The following is a 21,408-nucleotide window of genomic DNA, read 5'->3' on the forward strand; positions in this document are numbered from 1 at the left end:
CAATTATCACATTTCAGATGGGAAAAACTGGCAATTCTGCTGATGAGGAAGTCACATTAGTAGATTTCCTGGAGTTTCATTCTTTGACGTTCGTGAAAGGGGTTACAGTGGATGTCAGTAACCCACATAACCCTTTTTATGGCGGGGAAAGTGGTGAGAGAGAGCTTAATCCCACAGTGGTGGTTTTTATCTGCTAAAGACCTACACTTTGAATGTTCTCTGGAAGTCACGGTGCAAATGATTTTCCTGTGGAATGATCTTGCAAGAGTTCGCAAGATGATTGCATTTCTACTGGGGTCTTATTGATTTTCTCATCAACAAGTAAGAAACATGGGTGCCCTCTTTGCCTTTTCCTTCATCCCCTCTGTCCAGCCCATGGTCAAGCCCTGTCCTCTCTTCCCTAGAAATGTTCCTGCAAAGTTGTCCCCTTTTCTCATTCACTGTCCTAATCAAGACGCCTGTCACCTCACACTTGGGTTTCTGCAATCGCTTGCTAACTGGTCTTTCTGCTTCCTTTCATTCCCTCTTCTAGAACATCTCATAGGCTGCCTGCAAATGAATTCCTCAGAACATTCCTCCCATCATGTCGTCAGTCACTGCTCAAGGACCTTCTATGGCTCCCACTTGCCTGCTGCAGGATTTCACGATTCCCTAGGACAGGCCCCCTTGGATCACACTTGCTCTCCCATTCCCCTCACCCCATTCCTGGTTGCCTTCACCCACCACTCTGTCTCCCACTGATTGCTTCCAGTTCTGAGCCTGGTTTCCATTGAAACAGAGTTTCATAGTTAATTGCTGGTCGATGGGAGGCCAGGCACTGTGAGGGCACTGCACCTAAACAGATCTAGGTCCAAATTTTTGCTTGCTCACTTGGTCCCTGGGTGACTTTTGATACGTTGCTGGACTTCTCTGAGCCTCAGTTTTCTTATCTGTAAAATAAGATACAAATAGTGCCGATCTTACAGGGGTTTTGCAAGAGTTGAACGAAATGAGGATGACGATGGTGGTGGTGATGACAGCTCACGTGTATTTTGTGTTTGCTTTGTGCCGGGCACTGTTATCAATATGATCTTATTTCTCACAACAACCTATAACATAGGTACTGTTATTTCCAGTTTTGCAGATGGGAAAATTGAGGGAGGGACAGGTGAAGCTAAAAAGTTCCAGGTTCTCTCCCAGGTAGTCTGACTCCTTAGCCCTCTTCTCTTAACTACTCTGATATACCACCTTCCTTTAGTGAATGATCAGTCAATGGTATCTGGTAACATAGGTTCATAATTCTTTACCTGAAACCCTTGAGTGCCAGATGCAATTTGGAATTCAGAATTGGGGGAATTATTAAAAAGTTATATTGGCATATGCTATGTATTCTATAACACCCCAGTAGGGACTGGAGCAAAAACCCATCTCTCTCTCTCTCTCTCTCTCTCTCACACACACACACACACACACACACACAGAAAAAGTAACATAAAAGCTGAAAAGAGATTATGACCTTATAGTCATAAAACTATTGGCAACAATTATAATAAATGGTGACTGTTATTATTACAACTTTCGTGACTCTTGTTTTACTTATAGTCAAATGCGCTTATAGTAAAATGTACTCAGAAGTATCTCTCAGTTAACTAATGGGGCTGGAGGGGAAGGTGCTTGTTATGGGACCAGGTCTGCACCCTGTGTCACATGCTGTCTTCTTTTCCCAGTATGACTTCATGGAGCGTCTGGACGGGAAGGAGAAATGGAGCGTGGTCGAGTCACCCAGGGAACGCCGGAGCATACAGACCCTGGTTCAAAACGAAGCCGTGTTTGTCCAGTACCTGGATGTGGGCCTGTGGCACCTGGCCTTCTACAATGACGGCAAAGACAAAGAGATGGTTTCCTTCAACACTGTAGTCTTAGGTAGGTACGGGATCTCTGAGGTGATATGTCATGAAGGAAAGGATGGAAGTGTCTGGCTTCTCTGTTGAAGGCACGTCTTCCAAGGTGGTCCTGCTGTGTAGGGGACCAAACCAGCATCCTTAATTTAGGGTTCATAGTATCATCCACCTAAAACTAGCCCTGATTAAAATATGAATGCTACTTAAATCATGAAAAAGCCACTGTGAGTACCAGGGATTGAGTTGCAGTGAAGAGCTTGGGTCCAACCACCTGGCTCAAGCCCTGGCCACACAACCTAGGCAAATCATTGGACTTTTGTCAGCCTCAGTTCCTCATGGTAAAATAGAACCAAGCAGTCCCTCCTTATACTGCTACTGTAAGGAGTAAATAAAATAAGTTACAGGTATAAATCCCTAAACAGCCAGTAAATACTGACCATTTGTGTCTGGTCACAATTTTTCTCAAAAATCAAGGAAAGCTCAAACTAAATTTTTTTTTTTAAAAACCTGAAAAATAAATCAGGAAAAGGATATAACCATAAGAAAGAAATCATATCTTTGTTCCCAAATTGGTAAATCTCAAAAAGCTTTAATTAAGCACTTGTCATTTGGGGCATGTTTTATAGCAGTCCTTTTCAGTAGCCGTTGGGGAAAAGCTAAGATTTTATCCAAAATTTCCCCTTATATGTGCATACAAACCTATAAGAGGGCCATTATTTTGAGACTATTTCATGAGGTTTTCTAAAGCAAGCCCTAAGAATTTTTTTTTTTTTTTAATTTATCTATTTTTGGCTGTGTTGGGTCTTCGTTTCTGTGCGAGGGCTTTCTCCAGTTGCGGCAAGCGGGGGCCACTCTTCATCGCGGTGCGCGGGCCTCTCACTATCGCGGCCTCTCTTGTTGCGGAGCACAGGCTCCAGACGCACAGGCTCAGCAATTGTGGCTCACGGGCCTAGTCGCTCCGCGGCATGTGGGATCTTCCCAGACCAGGGCTCAAACCCGTGTGCCCTGCATTGGCAGGCAGATTCTCAACCACTGCGCCACCAGGGAAGCCCCCTAAGAATTTTAACAATTATATCACCTCTAAATAATTTTCATAACATTTATTTTGTCATTAGGTTTTAATCTTCTTACTAATGATAATAACTGATCCTCTCTGAATCAGGGCAGACTGTTAGACCCATTTCACAGAGGAATAAACTGAGGTTCAGGAAACTGAGTCCCTCAGGGTCCCAAGATATGGAAATGGTGGAAATGGCATGGACTTCTGGGCCTCATTCATTGCCTTTCTGCAACGCCATGTTGTCCCAGCAGCGTTTAGCTGTGGACCTCAAGTTTCACTAGAGAAACCTAGATAAGATGGTTGATCCAGGATTAAATCCTACCTTTTCTTTCCCACATCCTACCTGGGAGAGTTACTAAACTCCCTGAGCCTCAGATTCATCGTTTGTGGGAAGGTAATGACCATGTCTCCGAAGGGAGGGATGATGTGACTTCAGGTACGGAACCTGTCTGGAATGGAGCTGGTAGTCACTCGTGAAAGCTGATGATTTTTTAAGAGCTCATCTTGTACAGCTGTTTTTCTATTGACTGCATGTTAAGAACTTCCCTGTTGGTTTCATGGATTGCTCTGAAGGATTCCCTGATTCTTGAAAGAGAACCTGAAATTCAAGTGGCAGCCACAACTTCAGAATGGGACAAAATTAGGTAGGATTTGGTATTTACCATAGCATTGAAGTTAATGCTTAGTCCCTCTGTTAAGGAAAGATTGGCCCTAACAGGGTCAGCCAAATGCTCCTTTTAAAGCAGTGCTTGGCATGCCAGAGCCCATGGACCAAGTCTGGCCCACTGCCTATTTTTATAAATAAAGTTTTATTGGACCACAGCCACGTTCATCTGTTGACAAATTGTCTGTGGCAGCTATAACAACAGAGTTGAGTGGTTGCAGTGGAGACAGTTTGGCCCATAAAGCCTAAATATTTACTCTCTGTCACTTGACAGAAAAAGTTTGCCAAGCCCTGCTCTACACTAATGGCATAAACTTTGTATCAGGAAAGTCACTGGAGAAGTCTTCCACCGTTAGGGAAAGTTCCCAGGAGCATGTTATGTACCAATGAGGGGGAAAAAAAAAGTAAAAGGATAAAAACCAGATCGCAAAAGAAAGAAACTGGCAACACATTTAGAACTAGTTTGAGACGGTAGGATAAAGCACAATCTTTTGCTTAAGAACATGATGGGAAATGATATCCTTTTGGTCACCTTGTGTGTTTTTTTAAAAAATTTTTTTGTAAATCTTTTTTTTCTAATTTTTATTGGAGTATAGTAGATTTACAATGTTGTGTTAGTTTCAGGTGTACAGTAAAGTGCGTCAGTTATATATATACATATATCTACTCTTTTTTAGATTCTTTTCCCATATAGGTCATTACAGAGTAGAGTAGAGTTCCCTGGTGCTATACAGTTGGTCCTTATTAGTTATCTATTTTATATGTAGTAGTGTGTACATGTCAATCCCAATCTTCCAGTTTATCCCCCCCACTTTCCCCCTTGGTAACCATAAGCTTGTTTTCTACATCTGTGACTCCATTTCTGTTTTGTAAATAAGTTTATTTGCACCATTTTTTGAGATTCCACATATAAGTGATAGCATGTGATATTTGTCTTTCTCTGTCTGACTGACCTCACTCAGTATGACAATCTCCAGGTCCATGCATTCGCCTTGTGTTTAAACGCAAAGGCTTGATACACATGACAGCAAACCCCACACACAGCAACTGGCTTAGCTGGAGTCTATAAAGACTCAGTGGAATGGTTAATAACAAAAACAGTAACAACGGCACATCTATAGAGAGCTGACCATGTACTAGCTCCTGGATTTGGCCCTTCTGGGGACTAGATCAGTTAACCCATAGAGTAGTTATATAAGGTCATTACTACCAATATTCTGTTTTCCAGTTGAGGAAGCCCAGACTCAGAGCTAAGTTAAACAAGTTGCCCAAGGTCACACACAGCTAGTAAGAGGTGGAGTCAGGATTCAAACTCTCCCAGAGCCTGTGCTCTTAACCACTGGATTGCTTTGGATTCTAGCCAAATAAATCCCTTTCCCCTTCCACACAGCAAGTTGTCTGGGGGCCATATTATCTAATAATGGCTTCTGACCTCCATTGCCTTTATCCGCATGGACACAGACGGTGGTAGTGAGATGCCCTTCCCCCAGGCCATTACCCTCATTCGCCTGTCGGAGCTGGGAATAGCAATCCTCCCCAGAGGATTTCTCTTCTCTGGACTGTAGCTTAAAGAGAAAGTCAAAGGTAATCGGCCTAATAGTTGGGCAGACATCTTGATAGAGCAATGATAGTAATTGGCCTGAAATGTAGGGAAAAGTGCAGTGTTTTATTTGGTTCAGAGATCCTCCCACACACATCTATTATCGGAGCACACTCCGTCAAGAGCAGCCAGGAGCGCCGGAAGCCCCTGTGATATGAAACAGAAGGAAGGATGTTAGATGGGTGTTGACCAGCCATCACACTAAATATACCTTTGACTCAGGGATGTCTTTTGTGTTTTGGAGAGAAGCAGCCTGCTTTCAGAAATGAGTTTCATCTCAGGGTACAACAGAGTGGCATTCTTGAAGCACGGTGCAGATTTCGGGGAGGCTGGCCTCCACTTGTATAAAAATCCCATTTCCTGGGCTAACTCTCATCACCTGCCCTGTTTCCTCAACAAAAGTCCGACCAGGTTGACAAAAAGGAAAGCTGATAAGATTTCAAGAGTAATATTTAATTGGGTGTTGGAAAAAGGGGGCTGAGAGAGGTGAGCTCCTTCTATATTTCAGCAGTACTACATAACTGTTTCTTTCCTCAAAAACTGTAGAAATGCTTCAGAGACAAGACTTGGGTGGGGCGGGTGGCATGGTGGGAAAGTAAATTGATACAGCCACTAGGGAGAACAGTATGGAGGTTCCTTAAAAAACTAAAAACAGAGCTACCATATGACCCAGCAATCCCACTACTGGGCATATACCCTGAGGAAACCATAATTCAAAAAGACACATGCACCCCAATGTTCATTGCAGCACTATTTACAGTAGCCAGGACACAGAAGCAACCTAGGTGTCCATTGACAGATGAATGGATAGAGATGTGGTACATATATACAATGGAATATTACTCAGCTATTAAAAGGAACGAAATTGAGTTATTTGTAGAGAGGTGGATGGATCTAGAGACTGTCATACAGAGTGAAGTAAGTCAGAAAGAGAAGAACAAACATCGTATAATATCACTTATATTTGAAATCTAGAAAAATGAGGCAGTTGAGCTTATTTGCAAAGCAGAAATAGAGACAAAGACGTAGAGAACAAGCATATGGATACCAAGGTGGCGGGGAGGTGGGATGAATTGGGAGATTGGGATTGACATATATACACTACTATACATAAGATAGATAACTAATGAGAACCTACTGTATAGCACAGGGAACTCTGCTCAGTGCTCTGTGGTGACCTAAATGGGAAGGAAATCCAAAAAAGAGGGGATATATGTATACATATAGCTGATTCACTTTGCTGTACAGCAGAAACTAACACAACATTGTAAAGCAACTCTACTCCAATAAAAATTAATTTTAAAAAAAGACCTGGGGAAATTGAATGAAACATACTCTTCACTGCAGTTTTTGCTTATATTGGATTCTCCCACCCTCTGAGATGCGTGCACGTACACACATACATACACACACACTTCAACGATTATTTACCAAGGACCTACTGTGTGCCAAGCATTGAGAATACCTGGGTGATCAGTTCAGATCTGGTCTCTTCCTCATGGAGCTTGATGAGAGAAGACAGATAGGTAAAAAGACAATTATAGGAATTAGGGGAAGACAGAGGAAAGGGTACAAAACCCAGGTTGAGGGCAGTAGGGAAGGAAGAGGCCTAGAAGCTAAATGTTTTCTAAACTGAGACTTAAGGATAAATACCTCAGCTAAAGGGCAAGGAGGCCTTCCAGCCCAGCACAGAGCCTATGCAAAGGCCTTAGTCCTTTTCCCTGGGACTGTGGTAGCAAAGAGCTTCCTCTCTTCGCTGCTCTATCTCTGAGGATGTTAGGTTGGAGAACAGGGAGCTTTGACCTCGGCCATGTCCATTTCTACCAAACCATCCCCAGACCCAGATGCTCATTGAGAATCTAGCTCTACTTTCTGTCCGAGTGACTTCTGAACATGCAAGCTGGATAATGTCATGTTTATGTTTAAAATTTTTCATTTGCTCCCATTGGTCCCAGAATAAAATTTAACTCATCCACATGGTCTCCAGGGCCCTAGATGATCTGGGTTTCTCCAGACTCATCTTAGGTCACTCTCTTCCTTTGTAGCTACCCTCCAGCCACGTGGGATTCAGTTCTGCTGTTTTCCACCTCAGGGCCTTTGCATCAGCTCTTCCTTCTGCCTGGGATACTCCTGGGATACTCTTTCTTGCTTGCTTTTTTTTTTTTTTTTTTGGCCATGCTGCGAGGCTTGCAGGATCTTAGTTCCCCGACCAGGGATCAAACCTCGGCCTACTGCAGTGGAAGTATGGAGTCCTAACCACTGGACCGCCAGGGAATTCCCCTGCCTGGAATACTCTTCACCTCCCTTTTCACTTGGCTGTTCCAGCACCCTTATATGTCCCCTGCATAGAATAGAGACGCCCTCCCTGACTGTCCTTTCTCAGTAGCTTCCTCCTCTTAGTCCCTATCACAGTATCCTATTCTCTTCAAAGCACATATCACAATTTTTATTTGATTTGGTAATTTTTTGGGCCTGTGTTCTCTATGACAGTGGAAGTTCTGTGAGGGCAGGGACTGTGTCTGTCTTAGTCACCGTTGTATTCACCAGTGCCTTGTAGGGTGCCTTGCATATAACAGTTGCTCAGTTAATAAAGTAAACCCTATGTCAAGGACTGTGGCAGGTCTGAGATCTCACCCTCATTGTCAGCTGACACAGGAGCCGGCCACAGTCTCATAGATGTTATCAGAAGAGGAGGTGCTCCTGGGTCAGAGACAAAAGACTGTATTCCTCAGAACAATGTAATATCCACAGTATCAGCATATGTGCCAGTTCCAAGCCCCAGTTGCCACAGGGCAACACAAACAGAGCCAGGTGTTACCTACACAGGCAGTGGGTTACATGACAGGAGAGAAACTCTGAATTTACTATCCTTGAGTCTCCAAATGGGCTGTGAGCCTACTCATTCTTTTCTCCAGAGGGAGACATTATCTTTATTTATACTGGATACTAAGTAAACTTGCCCTTTGCTCTGGAGGCAGACACTGTCTCTATCTCCCAAGGCTGTTCACTATACAGACAGCCTTTAAAAAAAAGATAGTCCAGAGCTAAGGAGTCAGTGCCTCTGCTCATAAGACATTCAGGAGCACAAGACACCCATGGCAAATTGTCTCCTAACATCATGTGAAATTGCTGACTTTTGACCTGCAAAAGCAGCTACTTCGTCTGATTCAACCTAATGCTTTTTGAATGAAAGAAGGAAGGGAAGATGAATAGATGAAACAAATCAATAGCCACTTGGATGCTTCTCAGCCCACCTTTATTCTGCCAACCTCAAGGAGTTGAGCCTGCAGTGATAATTGTTAGACACTAAGGACATTGGCTTGGGAATTCCCTGGCGGTCCAGTGATTAGGACTCTGTGTTTTCACTGCTGAGGGCTCGGGTTCAGTCCCTGGTCAGGGAGCTAAGATCCTCAAGCCACGCAGCGAAGCCAAAGAAAAAAAAAAAGGAGAAGAAGAAAATAAATTGGCTTGATACTGATTTTGAAAAAGCAGGTACACTGATTGAGTTCCCCTAGTGCCAGAAACCAACCACACCCGGATTCTGGAAGAAGAGAGCTGAGAAGTGAAGCACTATAGAAAGAAAGCACTACGGTGTGGTTTGGCTTTTCAGTCCAGAATGGGAATAAATGGGAAATTCGGTTTAAAGGAAAACCTCCCTTACCATTCACAGGTGACTCCATTAGGGACAATTAGACTTCCTAGTCTTTCATGCATATCACCAAGCCAATGTCCCCAACTCCCCGAGGACTGTGTCATGTCATCTTTGGGGCATAGTGGCTTTTGATCATCTTAGTAATTCAGAACCTGAAAGTCTAAATGTGTTTATCTGAATGTAAGGCAAAATTAGGTTAATAATAATCATAATTTTAAAAGAGTATGACTACTTCTGTGCAGACCCAAATCAACATGAAAAAGTTCCAAAATGATCCCTTTGAAGGCATTACTTGAGAGTACACATAGCAAGGTAAATCACAAAATAAGATGGCTATACAGGTGAGAACAAGGGTGAACTAATTGATTTTCATGAAAAATAAGATCTGCAAAAAGCTAGGCATAAAAGGCCTTTTGTACCACCCCAAACCTACTACTTAATGAATCCCCAAATCATGCCAAAATTGATCAGTCTTATGTATTTAGACTTCTCTTTCTTTAACGCAGGGGATTTTTTTGCTCTATAAATCTGAGATCAGGAGCCACCACTGTCATTTGGAGAATCACTCTCTATCCCTAAGGCTAAAAGCTGATATCCCACATCTCAGACCAAATCTCAGATTGACAGGATGATATTGGGGCAGGGTGGGGCTTACAGTGTTTAAAAACTTGCCAGCATTCAAACATGGAAAATTGTAGTTTTTAAATCCAGATAAGTAGTTTCTCTTGAAAAAGCAAAAATTGCAGCAGTATTAGCCCCATATTCCTGCCTGGGCTAATCACATGGAGAGCAGTGGTTACATCCATGCATTGTTCAAGTTGCCCTAGTCCCCACCCATCCCTGTTCTCCTCCTTCACTCACTTCTCCCTACCGGTCCTGTGTAGGCATCTGAGGTTACTACCACTGCTCCTGAAAAACAGTGGATGGCTGACTATTAAATTGCTTCACCAGCAGGCAGAGAAAAAAGTAATTGTTCAATTTCTCTCTTTTTCAGATTCAGTGCAGGACTGTCCACGTAACTGCCATGGGAATGGCGAATGTGTATCCGGGCTGTGTCACTGCTTTCCAGGATTTCTAGGAGTAGACTGTGCTAAAGGTATTTACCACCACTTCCCTGCTATGACTGGAAAATAGAAAATAGGCTTCTCAAAAGGGGTGGGAGAAGGGGCACTAAAGTAGCCTCCCCAGAAAATTCCACTGGGATATCTTGTAAACCCGTGCATACTAAACGTCCTAACGCTTTGGCAAAGAGTAGACTTCGATGTATGACTACTGGCCAATATACCTATAAGAGCAGGGCAGGTATCCTTGGCATTGAGGTGTGCTGAGAAGAAAGATTTGCTAAAAATGAGATGGTAGATTTCCTGTAAAAGCAGAAGTGAATTACCATCACTCCTTTCTTATAATCATTAACGTCCATGTAATGGAAGATTAAGCGTCTCAGGGTTAGTAAATTTCATTCATTCTGGCCAGCTATGCTCTTAATCTAGGAAGTGCTATTTAGCTTGGCGGAATTGGTTTTAAATTGTATTATTAATTTATCTACACTGCTTTGCACAGAATGACGGGGGCCCTGGGATTCTTGGGGGGAAAGTATTATGAGAAAGAAAATGACTCTCACAAGAACAGAGGACTTAGGGCTGCATACCTAGGTAGCAAGAGACCTTGAGCTTGACCTTCAAGCAGTGCGATCACAGGCGAGTGCAGTGGAGAGCAGAGGTTCTCACACTTTTTAGACATGGTATGTGCACACACACACACACAAGTATACATTCTAGATAAATATAACCGTAAAATTAAAATGAGACTTTCACAAACAACACTTCATGTTTCTTTTCTATTCTGTCCTGTTTCACTTTTTAAAAATGAAATACACTGACTACACTGATTCCCCACCCGCCAGTGAGTCTGAAAAACAGTGATGGAGAGGTTCCAGGCCCTTGCTCAGGAGTCAGGCGTTCCTGGGTTCCAATCCCAAGCTCAGCCATTCAGGATCTCTGTGATCTTGAGCACAGAGATCTAACATTTCTGAATCTCCGTTTCCTCCTCCGGGAAAGTGGGGAAATCCTTCCTAAATTCATTGTGAGGATGGAATGCAAGAACACACCCCAAGCTCTTAGCAGAACACATTGTGAGCCCTCGGAGGGTTTAGTTTTACCATCTTTTATTTACATATGTCATAGTATATTTACTTATACATTCATATAATATTTTCATCCTTTTACGTGCTCTTCATTAAAAAACCATCCCACCTTGACGTTCTGAGAGAGAGGCAGTCATTAATCAAGCCGCTCTGGAAAAGCTAAATCACAATGGCTTGGGAAAATCGTGTTTCAGATATTCACAGTATTTCAAAGATTTGCAATCCCCATCCTTCTGAATGCTGACTGATCAGAGAATAGGGCTCTTTTAAGTGCCTGAAGTTCTGGATTTGGTTGCACGTGTGTGAGCCTCATTCCTAGATGACACCCTATGGATACGTTCATAAAGGTTTGGTAAACCTGTCAGATACAAAAGGAAAAGAGAGCACGAAGCCACAGGACCGTTCTCTTGGCTGCTTTTCACCTTGGCACGCTCTGCCCCGGGGGCACGTGGACACGTGCCCAAGCAGACACTGGAGCCCGGTGCTTCTCGCAGCCAGCCCTTTGCTCCGGTTCTGAAGGGCTCTGCTGAGGCAGGTAGATGACACCCTGCCGCACAGCGCCATGTACTTTTCAGAGCGAAGGCTTTAAAGGAGGGAAAACCTCAGTAGCATTCGAATGGCTTTCCTTGCGTAATCTAATTTCCTAGGAGTGAAGGCCTTAATGAGAGGAAGGACAGAATAGTCCTTTTCTCTGTGGCTGCGAATGGGCTGAACCCTCAGCTGCAGGGCCTGTGAGCTGTAAATGTATATTAACACTGACACACATCAATGTATTATTAATCCTAAAAACGGCGTGTGCTCTGACTGCACATCCGGGGATCAGCCTTTCAGCCCTAAGTACCCCAGCCATTTAAGAACTCTTCACTCTCGATCCATTTGCAGATGAGCGTCCATTCTGCATTATGGATCTGTAATGGGGTGTGCATTTAGCTGCTTAAAAGGCCTCTCGGTGTGCGTTTTGCATTCGCCACCTGTACCGTGGCCGGGCGCACGCTCCGAGCATGCATTAGCCATGGTATATAATTGATCCTCACGAAACAAATATCGAGTGGCTGTTAGGAGTCGTTCCTCCTGTCTACTCAGAAGCTGTTCCTGAGATCAGCCTCTGAACTTGTATATTTTAATTCAGCTGTTGTTTAATTCAGCTGTTGATGCCTACAGTGGACGAAATTGAAGCGTTTAGAGGCTAAAATTGCTTTCTCCTCGTTTCCCCATTTATTCTTGGCAAAGTTGGCTTCAGGATGTCAGGAGTAAGCTTCTACCGCTTTGCCCTAAAGATGTTGCTTCCTTAGTATTTTGGAAATTTAAGCTACTTCATTAACAGTGACGGTCTTTGGAGACACTCTAAACCCTTGTTTCCCACACTTTGCTCTTTCATGTACCACCTTTATGTTTTTTGCCAAATTCATGGGCCATCAGAATTTTTATTTCCTTCACATATTTCTTTGAGTCTACCCATTAGGTTTACATAGATGAATTTATTTTAAAAGGACTCAGGTCAAAATGAAAAGCTAAAAAAGAGAAAATTGGAATCCATGGCAATAAATAGGAAATGTTGGTGCCGCCTTTAAATCTGCTGAGAAAGGAATATTTCCCTTTTTTTTAAATTTTATTGAAGTATAATTGATTTACAATGTTGTGTTAGTTTCTGGTGTACAGTGAAGTGATTCAGTTTTATATATATATATTTTTTCGTATTCTTTTCCATTATGGTTTATCAGAGGATATTGAATATAGTTCCCTGTGCTATACAGTAGGACCTTGTTGTTTATCCATCCTAGATATACTAGTTTGCATCTGCTAATCCCAAATTCCCAATCCATCCCTTCCCCACCTCCCCCTCTGCCTTGGCAGCCACAAGTCTGATCTCTATGTCTGTGAGTCTGTCTCTGTGTTGTAGATAGGTTCATTTGTGTCATATTTTAGATTCATATAAGTGATATCCTATGGTATTTGTCATTCTCTTTCTGACTTACTTCGCTTAGTATGATAATCTCTAGGTCCATCCATGTTGCTGCAAATGGCATTATTTCATTCTTTTTTATGGCTGAGTCATATTCCATTGTATGTATATATATACCACATCTTCTTTATCCATTCATCTGTCGATGGACATTTAGATTTTTTCCATGTCTTGGCTATTGTAAATAGTGTACTATGAATATAGAGTGCATGTATCTTTTTGAATTATAGTTTTGTCTGGATATATGCCCAGGAGAGGGATTGCTAGCTCATATGACAACTCTATTTTTAGTTTTTTGAGGAACCTCCATACTGTTCTCCATAGTGGCTGCACCGTTTACATTCCCACCAACAGTGTAGGAGGGTTCCCTTTTCTCCACACCCTCTCCAGCATTTGTTATTTGTAGACTTTTTAATGATGGCCATTCTGACTGGTGTGAGGTGGTACCTCATTGGAGTTCTGATTTGCATTCAAGAAAGGAATCTTTGCACTGCCCTGAGCAATCAGTCTCAGTCAGCTTCTCACACATTCATTTCACATCGAGAATCCCCAAATTGGGTCCTACTGTATATATAGCACATGTGAGGCAGCCTGGCTCCTAGAGAAATTCAAGCCTTGAGCATCTCATCTCCTAAGTACGGGCTCCTGAAAATAACAAAATTCACTACCTACACCTGTGTGATATAGTGAGCACCCAGTAAAAATAGGCACACAGATTTAACTCTACCAGCTTCAAATGGGTAAACCTAATGATTAGCTCCTGATTTACTTGTGGTCGGTTAAGCCTCCATTTCGGATAGTTTTAATAACAACTAATAGTTATTACGTATTAAAGATGTACCAGGCATTGTGTAAGTACATACTACATACTATCTTATCTGTTCTCATATCAACAGTGTGAGATAAATCCTATTTTAACCACCACCCCCCCAATATTTTAAGCTTTTTATATTAAAAGCATTTTTGTCTTACAGTCAAGTTGCAAAAATAGCACATAGAGTTCCCAGAGTTCACTCAGCTTCCCCTAATGTCAACATTTTAAATTATCAAAGTTCAGTTAGTGAAACCAGGAAATTAACATTGATCGATGCTATTGACTAATTCACAGACTTGTTTCTAATTTTGCCCTTTTTTTTTTTCTGGTCCAGATCCCGCATTGTGTTTAGTTGTCATGTCTCCTTAGTCCCCTCCAATCTGCGAGGGCTCCTCACTCTTTTCTTGTCTTTCATGACCTTGACCGTCTTGAAGAGTACTGGTCAGGTATTTTTCAGCTTGTCCCTGGATGTGGGTTTGTCTGATGTTTACTCGTGATTAGATGGAGGTCATGCATTTTTCGCAAGATGCTATGCCCTCCTCAGTGAATCCTATCAAAGATGCATTTCTGATCTTTAACAAGAAAAAGATTCAAATGTGGTTGTGTGTGTGAGCATGTGTGTACCTTCTCCTCACCCCTCACACCTAAGGCAGAGATGCTTGGGTGGCCGTATCCCATTGGTCCAGCACAGTCTGTCAGTGACTATGACACATTGCTACTCACAAACAGCTTTTGAGCCCAGGAAGCTCGTAGGTGTTAGCAGGGAGTGACCTAGAGCAGCCAGGGTGAGGTAATCGAGCTAGCAAGTGCAGAGAGGAGAGACAGCTGGTCCCTAGGCCCCTGCTACCCTGAACAGTGCATGCCATCTCCCGGCCGTGGCCCACAATCATGTCCCTTCTTTCTTGATAAAAGCCCTTAGGAGGGCCCGAGCCCAGGTCCACCCGCATCACAAACTCGCATTCCCCTTTGTTCCTGCACTGCCAGCTGTGCCCAGGATGCCTCGGGTCTGCCAGTTTCTGCTACTGCAGACTCAGGCCCTCCTGCCAGAGGGAGAATTCGCCACATTAGCAAGCGAGATTCCCATCACATCCGAGCGGCCGGGTGTATGTCCAAGTGACAGAAATGCGGATTTACTCTCCTGACCTCATGCTGCACCTCCCGTGCCCTCGGGTGTGCGGTGCAGACGACAGCTCCTTGTCTCCTGATAAACCTGCCAGTCTGCATCAGGCATCCGAAGACATCCTCGCAGTGAATGGAGGAAGCAGTCAGCATGAATTTGCAGGGCATTCATTCCTCAGCCCCCACCAAACTGGGGGCTCCGGGGGGCTCAGATGTCAAAGTGGAACTGACCCTCACCCCAAAAGAATGTATGAGGGTTCTAACACCTTGTTCCAAATCAGTCAAGGGGACCAAGCTTATTCGTGCATCCAGCAAATGCTTGTCATGTGCCTGCTGTGAGCCAGGTGCTGCACTAAGCACCAGAAATACAATGATGAGCAAGAATGTCAGGGCCTGCCTTCTGAGAGCTTCCGGTCTGATGGATGCACGTGATAAGTAAGTGGGAAATGTAAGCGTAAGTCCAAAATGCGGGGTTGTGGGATCTGAATGCTATAGATGTTATTAAGGAGAAGATAAGGAAGTTCATGAAGCAACAAAGTGTGGATCTATGAAAATAGTCAATTAGTATCGGGGAATGTGAAGAAAATTCCATGGAGGGAGAGTCTAGTAAAGGAGCAACACTGAATAGTGTCTTCTAGCATAGAATTTCATTAATTGTTTAATGCAGTAAGCAATCTGTTCAGATTCAGAGCTTGAGGAAAGATGGCGTTTCTTTCCCAATAACTTGTACAATTTTCCATCAGGTGCCTCTCTTGTCCAGCTAGAACCGTGCTTATGATTCAGTTATTGTTTAGTTTATGGTTTTTTCTGTTATTACTAATCCCCTTGCATGACTTTCTCATTACTATACTTCTATGCTATTTGTTGTGGGCTAGATGCTTTTTAACTCTGATTCCTTTTTCTTTCATTGACTTTTATTGGAAGGTCTCTCAATGACTTAAGATGCTTCCTTGGGTTGCGTGTAAAGCAGTCTTGCCTTTCAGAAGACATCCAAGGCTTCTGATGATCTTGTTTTGACACTGGCTTCTCAGATGGCATATTTGGTGCTGAGCTTAAGGCCCCGACCTGCAGTAGAAACTTAACACACCAGAACCTTCCTTGTTCGGTAATGCGTGTTTAATAGCTATTAGAAATGACAACACCCATTGCTGATCAGCTGTCAGGGGAGGCCCAGAAATGCCACAACCACGGGAACATGAAGTCTTCTCTCTGGGGGTCGGTCTCCGCTCTTACCCAGTTTCTGTGGAGCCTTGAGAAAACAGAATGGGGATCTTGCCATTTTTCTCCCATTACCTGGCAAACGTACCCACTACTCAGTCCTTCTCGGCCAAGTTCTAGCACAAAAGTCAAATCATCATCATCATCGTCATCATCATTGCTGACATTTATTGAGTTCTTACTATGAGCCAACCACTGCACTAAGCAACTGCATAGTTATCTCATTGAATCATTAATTGTCCTATTTTATAGATGACTATTATCCCCTTTTACAGAGGAGGAAAATGAAACACAGAGAGGTTAAGTAACGCGCTCAAGATCACTCAGCTCATAAGCGGTATTGCTAGGATTCAAACCAAGCAATTTGGCCTGGCCTCTTAACGCTAGACCAGCCACGAGATGCATTCACCTCAGAAGATGTGAGGTGTAAGGAAGACGTGCTTTGCAAGTTTGTGTGGCAGTTGCACACTAGGATTTGGGTTTGAACCCCAGAAACCTTAAGGAGAGGAAACTAGGGTTTACTAGGTAGAGAGTGGCAAAGCAGGCATTTGAAACAAAGTCTGTCTGACATCGGAACCTGTTGGCTCTGAGCCACTGTCCTCCCAGCCCCAAGCTGGGCCAGTCCATCACCTCCCTCATCGTATCATTCGCCAACTCCTGTTTCATCGACCTCCAACACATTGTTCTCCTATCCTCACAGCTGCTGCCCTGTTCACTTGGCCACCAGCTCTCCCTGAGGGCATTCCTCCTACTCGCCACCTGCGGCGTTCTCCCAGAGCTCTTAGGAACATGACACTGCTCTCCCCAAACACCTTCAGTGGCTCCCAGTTGCCTCCCACAGTGGTTGTCAATCTTTGGTTTAAAGACATTTATCTGGGGAGATTGTTATAAATGCATATTCCCAGGCTCTTCCCCCGTGCCAGCCGGTGCTGAAGCAGTAAGACTGGTGTATAGCTCAGGCACGTGCACGTTTTTAATTATCCTCCAGCAGGGCCCTGATGCTGGTGGTCAGGGGCCATATGCTGAGAATAAGTAACATATTTCTTAGAATGAGGTTCAGGGTCTTCCGTGATCTAAGCACCTTTGACACCATCTCCCGCTAAGTCCCGTACACCATAGATTCCGGCTACTTGTTCCTCACAGACACCACGGCCCTGCTTCTTCCTCTCTACTCATGCCATTTTCTTGGCTGGAATGTTCTCATCCTTCCCAAACTTTCCTATCAAACCGCTGCTGATCCTTGAGGACCAAGCTCCCAGGTCACCACCTCCCTGATGCACCCACAGAGAGAACCCTGCAGTCACACAGGACTTGATGACACCTTGGCAGTGGCCCTTCATCCTGTGCCCTGTTCTAGCTGGGGGGTTACATCGGTTTCTCCCACTGGATCACAAGCTTCCAGCTGTTTTCTTTGTATCTCCCTGCACCTAGTTTGGCACCCAGGAGATAGTAAGTGCTCTCTAAATGTCTAGGGGCTTGAATTTAGGGGTCAAGGATCATACAGATGAAAACATTGCTGGAAAATGTACAAGACAAAGTGAATGCTAGAAAACAAGATTCTAATTTGTTGGATTAATCACACAGGGATAAATCAGCCAGCATCGAGACACAAAGTTCAATGAAGGAAGGGAGAGAGCAAGTGAGGGAGGGAAAAAGGAGGAATGAAGAAAAGGAGGAACCAACAAGAGTTTACAGAAAAGAAATACCATTTGTTCTGCAGTTTACCTGCAACATCTCAGAAGGACAAAGCTATTAAGAATGGAAGCTGTAGAGTCTGAATTGGCTAGGTTTGAATCCATTCTCCTCTAGTTAACTGTTCCCATTTTAGAAAATTACTTAACCTCTCTGGGCCTCCGTTGTCTCATCCATAAAATGGGGGCAGTAGCAATACCACCTGATGGATTGCTGTGAGGCCTAAAAAGTCAATGCGTGTAAAGCATGTAGAACCGCGCTCGGCGTGTATTAAATGCTCCATAAATATTAGCCAGCATTAATCTTCACAAGCCTTTGAAATCATTGTTAATATCCCTATTTTACAGGAGAAACAAGAGACTTAGAGAAAATAAGCTACTTGCCGAAGGTCACACTGCAGGCTAGATTTTGAGGCCATGTCTGGCTGACTTTGAGGCTTATGGCCCTAACTTCGTTTTCCTAACTTGGCAGGAAGATCCCCGAAAAGGGGGGCAGTGACCACTCACTCTCAAAGCCCTCACAGACAGCGCAGCCGCCTGACTCTCCTGGCTGGCTTCCCCCTCCACCCTGCTTTCCCGTCTCCCCATCAGTTCCTCCCCTGAGTGGACGTCTGCGCTCAGGAGGGAGATGACAAGCCCCTTCCTCCCCACCAGAGGTGTAGGGGTCCTCCCCACCGCCCCAGAAATGCTTCCCTCAGAACATCCTTAGCAAAGAAGCCACTTTCCCCTTTCACAGCTGGCCTCACCTCTCTCAGGGAAAGATGATCAGATCTTGCCTGTTCTTCCTGGAACCACCTAGGATGTTCCTTCAGACCCTCCATCTTTCACACCTGTCTTCCTCTGCCACCCCAGCTGCTCTTCGCAATCTCCTGTAATGCGGACAGACCAGGGGCCATGGCTGCTGCCCACAGGAGCCATTCCACCACCCATTGCAGTTCGAGGCTGAATCCCACCTCTCCTTCGTCCCACCCTTGACCTGAGAAAACGTGCAGGAATTCCTTGGCAGCAAGAACCCAGGAGGTGGGGTTTGAAGCCGGGCCCTTGGTTCGTGCTTTGCAGAAAGTGAGTCTCCACACTTGGCGAAGGCACCTTTGATAAAACAGTCGAAGAACCTCTGCACATATTCAGCACGAAGTGCGTGCCAGGCACTGTGCAAAGGGTTTAACCAGAGTGATCTTGTGTCATCCTCACGTCATGCATCATTATCATCCCCATTTCACAGCTAAGGAAACTGAGGCTCAGAGGAGTTAAGGTACTAGCCCAGGTATGGCTTTAGAACCCTATGTATCAGAATCACCTGTTAACTCACAGCTTGCTGGCTTCTCCCCACCGGCCCCCCAAAGTTTCTGATTCAGTAGGTCTGGCGTGCTAGCATCAGCCTGGAGAGCTTGTTAGATATCCAAACCCTCAGGCCCCACGCCGGACCCTCTGAATCAGAATCTCACTCTCACAGCATCCCCAAATGACTTACGCGCACATCCAAGTCTGAGTCTGGATGACGTTGCCCTTGGACTCTGCTCATATGGCCCAGAGAGAACTGAACAGGAGCAGCTCTACCACTTTTATCTTACTTCTCCCCAGCTTGCCAAGCAGGTGTGGAGGATGCCTGCCTCCCCAGTTTGGAAGCTGCAGTGCCCTTTATGTGGTGCCCTCACGTGCGTCCATGCCTCTAGAACGTGCCCACTCCCGCTGTTTCCCATGCTTGTTGCATCACCAAACATAAATCACTTGGCAGGACCTACCTCAGTCAGCCCTCCCCCAAGTCAGATCGCTTCTGAGACTAAAAACTTTTTGTTTCCTTTTTAAACTACTAGATAAGTTGCAGAACAGTCTTAGAAAGCAGAGTGCCTAACCCCGGAGAAACTAGCTGTAGGTGTGATGCGTACAGAGGTGGGGAAGTACTCCGGTTTTAGAAAAAACTTCCGTATTGGGAAATAAACCAGTCTTTAGAGAGGTCAGCTGGGATGGGTGCCGGGAAAGAGAGTGTTTCCCCCCTCTTGTCTCTTTATGATGGGATGATTTGGAACAATTTTCTCCTAATAAAAATAATGATAATAAAATCAAATCTATAGATTTCTTACTATTTGCCAGGCATTGTACATGGCACTCCACAGGCATTATTTCATTTCATCCTCTTAAAAACACCATGGGTTTTTAATGCAGAATTTTTGTCGCATTTTAAAGATAAGGAAATTGAGGCGAAAAATAGTGTCCGTAGTCACACAGCTGGTAAAAACGAAGGGAAATTCGGGCTAACTCATAAGCCTACACTGCCTGGTACTGTTCTACCTGCTGGGGAGACGGCAGTGAATAAACAGACCTTCATGTCTTGGGGAAGCTCCCACGCTTGTGGGTAACGAGACACCAGTAATTTGCAAGCTGGTCTCAATGCTTAAAGCATAAAAAGAATGAAAAGCTACTTCAATCTGGACTTGAGCTGCAAAAAGCTTACTGTGTACTCTGAAAATTTTAAATATTCATTATACAATTAATGCTGTTCAGTCACACACACACACACACAAAAAAAAAACCTTAAACTTTTTTAAGAACAGCTTAAGCACTTATCGATTGAGAACTTTTATAACTCTCAAAATGGAGGCATCCCCATATCTCTACAGGTATTTTAAATGAGTTGAATTAATCATAGGCTTAAAAGTCTCTTGCGATCTTCGTTAACTTCCCTGGGTTTAATTAAAACATCTGTGCACTTTTAATTTATCGATTCATCCAACTCATATGTCATGTTTTTAACACACCCCAGCATGCTCTGCATCATTTTTAACCCGATTTCCACTTAACTAAAGCAATTAAATTCACCCCGGATTAATTAAAGCATCCATACTTTCGTGCTTAAGTCAGCCCGTGCTTCTTTCCCCACATGGCTCCTGAATGTCAGAGATCTGACACACCTGATGAGTTTTTCGTCCTTCTGGAAATTCTTCCCTGAATCACTTCCTGGCTTATTAATATGCCATCTGACAGAACGGGAATGAGGAAGTGGGTGCACCTGAACTTTGGCTCTCTGAGCCGGAGACTCTGCCCCCATCTGTCAGAAGCATCCTTCGCTTTCCTCTCTTCACGGGGGGCCTGCTGGATCTTGTCCCCGCCCCGCCACTGCACTGAGACCAACTAGAGTGTCTGAGTGGTCCAGGCAGGAAGGTGGTGGGGGGCTGTTATGGTCAGAGGCGATCATCGTGAACAGAATGCCTGGTGATCTTTGCATTTATACTTTCGTCATTGCTCCTTAGTTCTGCTTTCCAACCTCCTCACTCTTCCTACAAAAACAGTCCTTTCTTGTCCTGACCATTTAATAGGGAGGGAAAACTGAGGCACCCGCGTCAACAGGCTTCTCCATTGGGCATGGGATGCCAGACAGCTATTCAGATAGGGACAAGTGATCCCCCTAGAAGCTAGTTTGGGTTTCTGCCCCTACCCACTGTGACAGAGCCTGTTTCCCCTCAGCCATGGCAGTGTTGGGGGTTATCAGTCTTTTAGATTTTTTTGTTGTTTTTTTGTTTAATTTTTTAATTGAAGTACAGTTCATTTACAGTGTTGCGTTAATTTCCGTTGTACAGTGAAGTGATTCAGTTGTACATATATATAC

At 44.1% G+C, this 21,408-nt stretch overlaps 1 protein-coding gene across 11 annotated transcripts in view; it reads left to right on the top strand.

Annotated features, from left to right (window-relative positions):
* Nucleotides 1–21,408, top strand: part of TENM2 (teneurin transmembrane protein 2) — a 1,017,264-nt gene that overhangs the window by 827,771 nt on the left and 168,085 nt on the right. For all 11 annotated transcript variants that reach the window (XM_007171390.3, XM_007171391.3, XM_057541632.1 and 8 more), the window contains 2 exons: nucleotides 1,707–1,902; nucleotides 9,851–9,952. In XM_007171390.3, coding sequence (XP_007171452.2) covers nucleotides 1,707–1,902; nucleotides 9,851–9,952 — 298 coding nt within the window. The remainder of the gene's footprint in view (nucleotides 1–1,706; nucleotides 1,903–9,850; nucleotides 9,953–21,408) is intronic.

This window comes from Balaenoptera acutorostrata, chromosome 2 (assembly GCF_949987535.1).
Source record: "Balaenoptera acutorostrata chromosome 2, mBalAcu1.1, whole genome shotgun sequence".
In the NCBI taxonomy this organism is placed as follows: Eukaryota; Metazoa; Chordata; class Mammalia; order Artiodactyla; family Balaenopteridae; genus Balaenoptera; species Balaenoptera acutorostrata.